The 12,581-nt window shown below is 38.9% G+C and overlaps 1 protein-coding gene across 2 annotated transcripts in view; it reads left to right on the forward strand.

The window, feature by feature from the left end:
* Window positions 1-8,364: 8,364 nt before the first annotated feature.
* The window catches only part of GUCY2C (guanylate cyclase 2C), a 65,286-nt gene continuing 61,069 nt past the window's right edge, over window positions 8,365-12,581 (forward strand). For both annotated transcript variants that reach the window (XM_045829567.1, XM_045829568.1), the window contains exon 1: window positions 8,365-8,689. In XM_045829567.1, the coding sequence (XP_045685523.1) occupies window positions 8,473-8,689 (217 nt within the window). In that variant the 5' untranslated portion in view covers window positions 8,365-8,472. The remainder of the gene's footprint in view (window positions 8,690-12,581) is intronic.

Below are 12,581 nucleotides of genomic sequence, written 5' to 3' on the forward strand. Positions count from 1 at the left end.
AGGAGGTGCCATTTGAGCTGAAACCTGGTAACAACAAAGACACCGAGTGGCAGAGAGCTATAGGCAGAAAGAACGGCTAAGGCAAATGTCTTTTAAGTGGGTGGAACTGTGAGCAAGGCACAGAGTGATAGGCAGTAAGACCTTCAATATGACAAGGTAATTATCATATAGAGCCATGGTCTGATAAATTTATTTTAGAAATAAGAAAACTGAACATCAGCAAATTTAAGTAGCTTGCCCAAGTCCATATGCTTAGCAAACAGCTAATGCAGGATTCAAATCTAGCTCCAGGTTTGTGTTTCTTGTTTAAGAATATAAAACTGCCTTCTGGAACTCAAGCTCTTCTTTGCCTCAAGACACACCTTTCTGTTCTTTAATGCTTGCCCCGCCTTTCCAACTACCTGCTAAGGATGTATCATTAAACAAAACTGACAACCACTCTGTTCATGAGGAGTTTGCACTCCTGGGAGCTAATCACTGTCCTCTTTTCTTAGCTCTCATTTTAACCTGAATGACTACAGTATGAGGAAGTAGTCCTTCAGCTAGCCGGGGGTGGTGCTGGGGGTAAAAGCTAGCTTCTCTACTTGAAAACAGAGTTCATTTTTTCAGGATTGGACGATCAGCCCACCTAAGCACTCTGACAACCTAGGGAATGGACTACCTGTTTCCTTCTGTTGTGTTTAAAGTAAGGGAAGACAAATAAAGCGATTGCCAGAGCACAACAAACTTTATTACAGCTAAGATACATTACTACTATCTCCAACACATACTTCCCAGAGTATATAAATAAACACAGCCACCTGGACAGAGAGCTAATCCCAGCGGCACTAGGAAATTTAGATTTCTAGCTACCTCTGGTAAGTATGTAACTATCAAGTCAGCCCTTCCCGAACACATAGAAACTGGACCCAGGGAGGAGGGAAAGAACTGGACCCAGAAACATAGAGTTTCTGTTGGGATGGTGGCGGGGCAGATTCCAGGAAATACATATCTTAATGAAATGAAACCAGCCTGTCAGCCAGAAGCATCCCAGGCACTGGTGCTAGATTTGGATAGGCAGCTCTGGTCCTCAGCAGTGATTTGGCTGTCTGTAGGGTCACCTACCTTGTGATCTACATGAGATTACATTGAGTCTCATTACGTGCTTGCGGAAAGTTCCCAAACCCTCCCCAGTATTTCATCAAGTTCCAAAGTCTTGAGTTACCACAATCATCTCTGACTTGAAACTCCTGCTTCTGCACATTGTCTAGCCATCCCATTCCTGTTCTTACCCCGTCCATCAGATGCTGATCTGAGTATCTGTTCATACGTCCCACAAACTAGGCAAGTTGTATACAGCACAGACTTGATTGAAGTTTTGGGAAGAGCTAACCAGTTTTATCCATTTTAAATTCCCAGTATGATTCAATTATCGTGAAGGCAGGAATTTGTTTATGCTTGTTATAACTCAAATGCTAAGACCAATTAGAAGGCACTCCGTAAATACCTGTTTTATGGATAAAGTAAGGCATTCTTTCCTCACAGAAAATGCAAGCAACCTCAGTTATTTTATATGTTCTTGTTCTTAAAAGTCTTCAGGTGCCACTTCACCAGGCCCTTCTCACTGGCCTTTTCTTTCTGTGTTGCTCCCAGCCTCTCGTCAGCTTGTTGGCCCTGCTTTCTCTTTTTCTCTTTCTACCTCTCCTCCTCACTACCTCCTTCCTGACTGGCCCTGGGACCTTGAAATTTTCCTCAATTATATAAAGCAGTTTGTGTTTCTCTATGCCTAACTCAGAAGGTTTGCATATCCAAACACATCTGAGTGCTCAGCAATGCCAAAGCATTTTAGTTACCCTGCTCCATCTGGCATTAGGTGACCCTATGCAAATAGGGCCAGTAAGTATTTCCTTCACAGGAAAAAAAATTAGTTAAAGCAGAAGTTACTCAAAAATTATGTATTTATGACTTAAAATTTTTATTTTATCTCAAAACATATTCATGTTTATTTATTCATCAATTGGTTAGTATTAAAGCAAGAAATTATCTCTGAACCCCAGATCAGAGCTCTGAATCAGCTTTTTTAAGTAAACTACACCCTTAGTGTATCTTGTACTGTTTTTAGTGTTTGATGTATTAAGGCAACTGACAAGCTAAGGACAAGTTTTACTTGTGTGTTTTTTTCTTATTCCTCAGTGTATAATTTAATAGCAGTCTTGCCGCAGCATATTTCCCAGTGATATGCCTTTGTTTAAGATATCCAGCAGTTTTCATATGGATTTCATCAGATTACACAACATTTAATTAAGGATATAAAGTAGTAAATAAATTTGGCAAATTTCAGCACAAACAAAGGAAGTCCCAGGTAAGCAAACAACTTAACAGGAGGGAGCAGCAAGTACCAGTCACTCAGTGATTCAGAGCAGGTGTATTTGAATAAATCTGATGAGTCCAGAAAACCATCAGTTAAGAAATACTTTACTGTAGCTACTTTTCCTCAATAAATTTACATCAGAATCTCTACCTTTCTGTTTAGTTAAAAAAAACCTTTCATGTTTTAGTTTCATTCATTCTTAGTACGATTCCTTTGGAAAAACTCATTTTTGCATAAGAGACTGTTATAGAGTGTAGCGGTGCAGTGTGCTCCTATAGGCCTGAAGGAGGTGAGAAGGGGATCTTAGTGAGAAGCAAATAAAAGAAACCATAAGTGTTGCCAAAAATGAGGGAGTGGCATGTGCAAGTGACTTGTTCAGCTGCCCCTTCCCTTCTTTTCTTATATCTTTAGAGACTTTGCATTCGATTGAAGAGTATGTCTCATAAACCCACCAACCTAGGTGTTCCACTATGTGCTTTTGACCCTTGAAACTTTCCCAGCAGAACTTGCTTCCCTTTAACTGTGATCTGCATGCCAGCAGTTCTACAACATAAAGACATAATTTTTGCCTTCAAGGATCCAGGAAGGACTGTTATCTTGGTCCTTCACATTTGAAAATCTTTTCCTGGTTACATGCTACAATCAGATGATCCCCAGAACTGCTTCTACCTTTAGTCTTTATATCTGAATTAAAAGCACATGGTAGTTTTCCACCCCCTCCACCCCTGACATAACTTCCTTTTATATCTGCAATTCCCAGACCCAATTAAAACAAAACAAAAATAGTCTACTTTTTGTCCTACCCTTGGGAAGTGGTAAGAGCAACAAATTAACAGGTAGAAAATTAGGCTTCCTGACAAGATGGAAGGGTAGGTAGACACACTATGTTTCCTCACACAACTGAAAGAAGGACAACAAATTTAAAAACAAAAAACAACCAGAACTGCCAGAAAATCGAACTGTATGGAAGTCCGACAACCAAGGAGTTAAAGAAGAAACACTCATCCAGACCGGTAGGAGGGGCAGAGATGGACAGCCAGGCAGAGAGGACTCATGGCAAGGTGGCAGCTGGTAAACTGGGGCAGCAAGGCAGTGGCTGGAGGACCCAGTGAGGCAGCAGATTGCAAACTGGGCAGTCCTACATTCGAGTGCAGATAAACCAGGAGGCACAACTGGGGAGCGAGACAGACCACACAACCCAGGGTTCCAGCATAGGGAAATAAAGCCTCAAACCTCTGACTGAAAACACCTGTGGGGTTTGAGGCGGTGGAAGAAACTCCCAGACTCACAGGAGAGTTCGTTTGGAGAGACCCACAGGGTCCAAGAACATACATAGGCCAATCCACCTGGGAATCAGGACCAGAAAGGCCCAAATTGATTGTGAGAAGTGGGGGAATTGACTGAAAACCTGCAGAGAGCAGAGCAGAGCAAAGGCCATTTTTCTTTCTTCGACCCCTTCCCCACATACAGCATCACACGGGGTGCCCCGCCCTGGAGAATACCTAAGACTCTGTCCCTTACTACGTAACAGGTGTGCCTTGACAAAAAAAGTGGCCCAAATGAAAGAACAGATCAAAGCTCCAGAAAAAATACAACTAAGCGACAAAGAGATAGCCAACCTATCACATGCACAGTTCAAAACACTGGTAATCAGGATGCTCACAGAATTGGCTGAATATGGTCACAAATTAGATGAAAAAATGAAGGCTATACTAAGTGAAGTAAAGAAAAATGTACAGGGAACCAAGAGTGACAAGAAGGAAACTGGGACTCAAATCAATGGAGTGGACCAGAAGGAAGAAATAAACTTTCAACCAGAACAGAATAAAGAAACAAGAATTCAAAAAAATGAAGAGAGGCTTAGGAAACTCCAGGACATCTTTAAATGTTCCAACATCCGAATTAGGAGTGCCAGAAGGAGAAGAGGAAGAGCAACAAATTGAAAGCTTATTTGAAAATATAATGAAGGAGAACTTCCCCAATCTAGCAAAAGAAATAGACTTCCAGGAAATCCAGGAAGCTCAGACAGTCCCAAAGAAGTTGGCCCCAAGGAGGAACACACCAAGGCACATCATAACTACATTAGCCAAGATTAAAACTAAGGAGAGAATCCTCAAAGCAGCAAGAGAAAAGGAGACAGTTACCTACAAAGGAATGTCCATAAGACTGTCAGCTGATTTCTCAAAAGAAATCTTGCAGGCAAGAAGGGGCTGGAAAAAAGTATTCCAAGTCATGAAAGGCAAGGACCTACATCTAAGATTACTCTATCCAGCAAAGCAACCATTTAGAATGGAAGGGCAGATAAAGTGCTTCCCAGATAAGGTCAAGTTAAAGGGGTTCATCATCACCAAACCCTTATTATATGAAATGTTAAAGGGACTTATCTAAGAAAGAGAAGATAAAAAAATATGAACAGTAAAATGACAACAGTTAACAACCAAACCTAAACAAAAACAAAAACAAACTAAACAAACAACTAGAACAGGAAGAGAATCACAGAACTGGAGATCACATGGAGGGTTATCAGTGGGAGAGTGGGAGGGGGAGAGAGGTGGAAAAGGTACAGGGAATAAGTAGTATAAATGGTAGGTAGAAAATACACAGGAGGAGGTTAAGAATAGTATAGGAAATGTAGAAGCCAAAGAACTTATATGTACAACCCATGGACATGAACTAAAGGGGGGGAATGAGGGTGGGAGTGGGTGGGTGTGCAGGGTGGAGAGGAATGAGGGGAGTGAATGGGGCAACTGTAATAGCATAATCAAAAAAATATATTTAAAAGAAAGGAAAATAAATAAGTAAAAAGGTAACTGTTACCGAGAATCCCCCCCCCCCAAAAAAAACAGGCAGAAAATTAGATTTTTAGTCCAATTTTGGCCACCAAATGTGCATGAGAAGTTGGGGGCAGCAGTCTTGTGGGACTCAACTTTTTAACTTGTGGGATCTGACACTATCTCTGGGTACATGGTGCCACAACTGAGTTAAATTGTGACAACCAGCTGGTATCAGAGAATTATTTCATTCATGGAAATAATGAAATATTTCGATAATTCACAGCTAGTGTCAGAAGTGAAGTAGGAGAAACACAAGGAAGATTTTCTTTCACAGATGCCTTTTCTGTCTTTTTCTTCCCTAATTGCTCTGGCTAGGGCTTCGAGTACTATATTGAAAAGGAGTGGCAAGAGTAGGCATCCTTGCCCTGTACTGGATCTTGGAGGGAAAATCTTTAATTTTCCCTATTGATTGTGATGTTAGCTGTGGGATTTTCATAGATGGCCTTTATTGAGGGAAATTCCTTCTATACTTATTTTGTTAAGAATTTTAATCACAAATATGTGTTGAATTTTGTCAAATGCTCTTCCCGCTTCTGTTGAGACAACCACGTGTTTTTTTCTTTCATTTTGTTAACATATATTACACATTGATTTGAATATATTGAACTATCCATGCATTTCAGAGAAAAGTCCCACTTGATCATGGTGTATGATACTTTTACTGTGCTACTGAATTCAGTTTGCTAGTATTTAATTGAGGAATATTGCATCATCTAGGATATTGACGAAACTACATTTCATCAATAATTTTGTAGTTTTCAAAAGAAGACTGTAGTTTTCTTTTTTGATCTCTTTATCTGGCTTTGGTATTAGGGTGATACTATCCTCATAAAATGAATTTGGAAGTGTTCATTCTTCTTTGTTTGTTTTTGGAAGAGTGTGAGAACAATTGGTATTAATTCATCTTTGAATGTTTGCTGGAATTCACCCATGAAGACATCTGGTCCTGGGTTTCTTTGTTGAGAGGTTTTTGATTACTGTTCAATGTCTTTCTCTATTATTGATCTGTTCAGGCTTTCTATTTTTTCTTTATTCAGTTTTGGTAGGTTGTATGTTTCTGTGAATTTATGCAATTCTTTTAGGCTACCCAGTCTGTTAATGTATAATTGTTTAAAATAGTCAGTTATGTTCACTTTTTATTTCTGAGACATCCATTGTAATATCTGTCTTTCATTTTTTATTTTATTTATTTCAGTCTTTTTTTTTCTTAGCTAGGACTGAAGTTTGTCGATTTTACTTACATTTTCAAAAAATAGATTCTTAGTTTTGTGGGTATTTTCTATTCCCTATTTGACTTATTTCTATTGTTTTTTATATTCTCCATTTAAATCATTTCTGCTTTAATCTTTATTATTTCCTTCAGCCTGCTAAATTTTGGGTTAGTTTGTTCTTTTTCTAATTACTTGAGGTATAAGTTTAGGTTGTTTATTAAAGATCTTTCTTTTTTTAGTGTAGATCTTCATCACTATAAATTGCTCTCTTACTACTGCTTTCACTCCATCTTTGGTGTGTTGTGCTTTCATTTATTTGTCTCTGTGTACTTTTTAGGTTGTCTTTTGAGTTCCACTTTGACCCAATATTTCTTCAAGGCTCTATTGTTTAGTATCTATATATTTGTGAACTTCCTGGTTTTCTTGGTATTATCGTTTTTTTAAGATTTTATTTCTTTATTTTTAGAGAGGGGAGAGGGGGAGAAAGAGAAGGAGAGAAACACCAATGTGTGGTTGCATCTCATGCGCCCCCCATTGGGGACCTGGCCTGCAACCCAGACATGTGCCCTAGGCTAGGATTCAAACCAGCGACCCTTTGGTTCTCAGGCCAATACTCAATCCACTGTGCCACACCAGCCAGGGCTGACTCTTCTCCATTTCTAATGCCTCAAATGTAATGCAATATCAAATCTAATCCATTTTACCTTTTAGATATCTCTTGAACCCATCTCCATGCCACTGCCATCATCCAGGCCTCCTTTACCTCTGAACTGGGCCACAGAAACAGCCTTCTAACTTGTTCCATCTGCCCTTTCCTGTTTCTCTCCAGGTTATTCCTTCCCTAGCAGTCTAAGTAGTCTTTACAAACTTCATCTGATCATATCTTTTTCTAGATTCTTGATGAAGTTCCAAATCCTTAGCCCTTGCTGGCATAGCTCAGTGGATTGAGCGTGGGCTGCAAACCAAAGTGTCACAGGTTCGATTCCCAGTCAGGGCACATGCCTGGGTTGCAGGCCGTGACCCCCAGCAACCGCACATTGATGTTTCTCTCTCTCTATCTCCCTCCCTTCCTTCTCTAAAAATAAATAAATAAAAATAAATAAATCTTTTTAAAAAAAAGTTCCAAATCCTTAAGGCTCACAGGAAACCCTGTGGTCTACCCTACCTACTCCTCTGGCCTGGCATCTTTTATTGCCACTGAACTCCTAGCTTTGTCCACTCCCACCATTCTGTATGTCTTTCAGTCCCTCAGGTATCTATGCCACTTTCCATATCTGGACTTTGCACAAGCTGTCCCTGTCCCTCACAGGCCCTCTCCATTTAGCTAACTCCTGTCCATCCTTCAGGCCTCAACTTAAAGAATAGTTTGTCAGGGATGCTTCCTTGACTTTCTAGAATAGGTTTGCTTAGTCTTCCATGTGCTTTCACAACACTTTGCACTTTTTTCATTGTCGAATTTAGTTATTCATATGTATTTGTTTAATGTTTATCTTCCCTACTAGAATGCATGTATCATAAGGATGTTAATGTATTCACTTCACTCAAGTCTGTATGCCCAGTGCCTTGCCAATGCCCAACACATAGTCAAGTCTTAATAAATAGTCACTGAGTGTTTGAAAAACAGCTCTTCCTAGTTAAAGATTCAGTTTCAATGCCTTATAACCTAAACATGCATGGTCGATATATTTGTGCTTTTGTTAAGACTTTTGGCTTTTTTTCCATATTATAAAGCTTTTTATGTACACACTACACTTCTCTCTTCCTCTTTTTTTCTCTTCCCAGTGATGTGTCATAAATTGTATTTTTATTGGGTGAGGCCCAGGTAATCTCCTTGTTTATAACTCTGACCTTTCTGTGAGCAAACACACAGAACGAACTTTGGTTTATCTCCTGCCATAATGTAGCTGCTAATTATTGGCAAGCAGGCTGTATCCTATGGTCCATGTGACCAGTGAGGTATGACCAGAAAGGAACGAGGGACCCAGCTAGAAGCTGTCTAGCTGGAGTTCCTGTCTCCCTAAAAGCCCAGAGTAAAGCAACTGAGCACAAGGAGTATGGTTCTGAGGTGAGCGAGGTCATGAAGACACCACTGTTGGGCTTGGCTTTGTGGTCACTGCTCCTCTGTCCAGCGCTGATGATTTGGACCAGCCCAATGAGCCGGAACTGCCACAATGGCATCTACCAGATCAGCGTCCTGATGATGAATAACTCGGCCTTCCAAGAGTCCCATGAGGTGCTGAGAAATGCGGTGAACGAGGGACTGAAAATAGTTAGAGAGCGTCTAATTAATAGTGGTAAGATTATGTTAAAACGGGTCCTCCTCCCTGTTACAACCTTTGGGGCTGAAGTGTTGCTAAGTGAAGACCTTGTGTTCTTTGCCTGATCACCAACTTTCTCTAAGGGTCTTCCCCACAACTCCTTTCTATCTGAAGGCACTACATTCCCAGATGGAAGGATCTGAGCCTTCACCCATACTCTGCCCTGCTCTGGGAATGGCCTGACTCAGGGAATGCCAGGTGTTTGCAGCAGTGAAATGCCCCAGACAGCATTGTAAATAAAAACCGGATTTACTACTCAGTTCCAGGGAGGCATCATGTTTCTTCCTGTAGCTGCTCAGAGGCCAGGTTGGTTCTGGAACTGAGATTTCACAGGGTTACCAGTCAAGAAGATGAATAAACAGTCAAATTCATACAAATGCTGAATCTCTGCAATTTTTAATCCATCTGTTCGCTCTTTACATCTTTGGTGTCTATTATTATAAGACACAGTCAATATAACAAATTTTCAAGCAAATTCAGCATTGCAGTCCTTCATTATATCTTTTAATTATTAAAATAAACTTTATAACATTAGATAAAATATGCAGAATAAAATATGTAAGGTATGAGAAAAATTACCCCTGATAATTTCTAGCAACCTGGATATTTCTAGTGTCTTTTTAAATGTTTCTCAGTTTCTTATTTTTTAGGAACATAGCTGGGATCACTGTGGAGTAGAAACAATTTTCTATCCTTCTGATTTCACTTTACATTATTCTACAGATGATTTTTTATAATTGAATAATCTTCATAGCATCATGAGACTAGAGGTGTAATATTCTTTAGAGTAGATATTCTCCTAAATCATTTAATAATTCCCTATTGTAAGATATTCCATTATTTTTAATTTCTCATGATTATCTTATAAATACCACACTAAACATTTTTGTGTATGTATCAATAGGTTTTTTTTAACTCTTTGAGACTAGATTGCCAGAAGTATAATCACTAAGTCAATGCTTTTTGATGCATCTTAATGGTTATTTATGGTTTTGAGGAGGGTATATCTTAGTTTTCTTTATTTAAAATGGTATGGTAATAATAACAACAGGTATTATACACCATGTGTGTGTAATAAGTTACTTCTGTGCAATATACATTTCTTCAATCCTGTCTGAGACTGGACTCAGATGTAAATAGAGAAACTAGGTCACTTAATAAAATCCCCTATTTATCGAGGCAGCATGTAGTAATGGAAAGAACCCTTGATTTAATTGTTGTTTGGAGTCCCTGTTGAGTCTCCTTGTGACCCTGGGTGAGTGGTTTTCCTTTGTTTCTTTGAGTCTTGGTTTTCTTATTTACTGAATACCTGTCATGTGCTAGGTAAGATATATAACCTGTTTAATCCAAGCTCTGTAAGACTGGCATTGTTGAAACTTTCATAGCGGAGGTTTAATAACTTTGCTGAAGTCATACAGGTTGTCTGTTTAAAATGAGATTCAAACTCATATCTGTCCAATTCCAAAGAGTATATCTTGTCACACCTTTACTCACCATTAACTAACTTTCTCACCAAAATAAAACAGTGGAACATTGTGGTTAGAAGTGGAGATTTAGAATCAAGCAGATCTTTGTTCATATTCTAGCCTTTTATCCAACTATTTACCATGGGCAATGTCAAGGAAATACTTAAGTTTTCTGAGCCTCACTCCTCACCTACAAAATTACAATAGGTAATAGTTACCTCATGTGGGTATGGTGTGAGTTAAAAGAGTAAATTTATTAAAGTCCCTACTACACTGGCTGAAATAGTAAGAACACAGTGAATGGCAGTTGTTTTGGTTGTTGTCACTGTTATTGTTGCTCTTGAGGATGTTAATGTTGTTGTTGTTGCTAAGCTGTTGCTGTTGTTAGAATAAGTTACCGGGCATATAAAATAAATAATATAGTGTATTGGTATGGTCTTGATCTCTGAACTCATATAACCTGAATGTAAATTCCTGCTCCATCATTTACTAACTGAATGAGTTATTTACTCTCTCAAAGTTTCACTCATCTCATTTGTAGAGTTATTAATGGTGAGGTTGTCCAATAGATTAAATGAGAAGAGAATTTTAAGGGCAAGAAAGCATAAACAACAGTGCTCAAATTTTTGCATTTGGTGATGCATTTTGTTGGATGGATGTTCATGCATAGTAAACTCAAGAAGTATAAGTTATGAGGGAAAGATAGGTTCATGGTTTAAGCCTATTGAGCATTATTATTTGGAAAAAAATCTAAGACAACATACTTAAGGGCTAAATAGAAGAAAATTAAGAGTTCAAATGTCATGGGTGATATCTAAATAAATGAGATCAATATTTTTTCCTAGTACTTAGGAAACCTTTGTAAATGTTGAAGAATAGATAGGATTTGATGGAAAACATGAAAAAAGATTCCTTTGATCTTAAGACATTAACTCCTCAAGGTTGTGTGTCCCGTGGCTAAATGCACGCACCAGGTCCACGCCCTCTGTGTGCTGTCATGTGCTCAGGGGTCCCTTTCCTAGACTCGGGCACGATATCCAGATTCACTTTGGTACAAGCCCTCCTCAAAGCTCTAGCTAGAAGACAGAGGGCTCTGCGATCACTCTGCATTTTATGGCATTCCGCTCGTTCCCCCAGGATTGACATGCCGTGGTACAGCGAGAGTGCGGGCCGGAGAGGAATGAGAACTATACTTGGGGTAATTGTTTATGTCAAAAGCTAACCTTTGATTTGTCATTCTACATAAGCCATTCCATTTTCTGAAAAATGTTCAGTATTCTCTTGAGAAATCTTTTGGGAGTTGGGGTGATGAAAGGGATTCAAAAACGAAAGAGTTCACATAACCATAAAACATTGAGAGGCAGCAGCGTACTGTAGTATGTTCTATCGAAGTGGCTCTCAAACTTCTGGTCTTAAGACCACTTTACACTCTTAACAATAATTGTTGAGTCTGAATAGCTTTTTCATGCAGTTACATTTATCAGTATTTACTGTATTGGAAATTAAAACAGGAATATTTTAAGTATTTGCTTATTGATTTATTTAAATAGCAACTATAGACATTTTGTCAGTTACCATAAATAAAATTTCTTAGTGTAGAAAACCTATCTTTATCAAAAGCAAAAATTAAAAGTAGGTGGGAAAAGTGGTACTGATTTACATTTTTTGCAAATATTTAATGCTAGGCTTAACAGAAAGTGGCTGGATTTTTATATCTGCTTCTGTACTTAATGTGTTGCAATAGAAAATATTATGTAGCCTCTGAAAAACTCCACTATATGCTCATGAGTGAAGGAGGGTGGACAAGAAATTTAAAAATGTCTTAATGTAATTATGAGAATATTTTTGACCTCCTGGACTCCCTGAAAGGGTCTCAGGGTACCTCAGGAATCAGTGGCCACACTTTGCGAACTGCTGTTCTCTACACCAGATTGATCAGGTTCTAGAATCAGAGTGCCCTGGGTTCAAAACCCAGCTCCACTCCTTGCCAGTGTGTCCCCTAAGCAAGTTCATCTACTTCTCTATACCTCCATTTTCTCATTTTTAAATTAGGAATGGAAATTATAGATTAACATCATGGGATTCAGGAGAGAATTTAGAGGAATAATGCATGCAAAAATCCATAGCCACTAAGCACCTAGTAACAGATCATCCAGTTCTAGTCTGTGAATAAATGGGTGAGAAATGGGCCCCAAAGGTAAAAATCACTTGTCCAAGTTCACACTCTGTAAGATGGTGGTTCCCCTCCTCCTATACCCTGTGCAGTAGCTATACTTGATTTTTCCATGGTTGTCATGAACTGCCTTGACCCTAGGATTTTTAAGTAGGTCATCTTCAGTGTTCTTTATAGCAAGAGATGTTTGACGGGAAAGAGCTAGCTTATACATTAACAGCAAAAGGGT

This window comes from Phyllostomus hastatus, unplaced genomic scaffold (genome assembly GCF_019186645.2).
Source record: "Phyllostomus hastatus isolate PE091 unplaced genomic scaffold, TTU_PhHast_1.1 phas_scaffold_93, whole genome shotgun sequence".
NCBI lineage: Eukaryota > Metazoa > Chordata > Mammalia > Chiroptera > Phyllostomidae > Phyllostomus > Phyllostomus hastatus.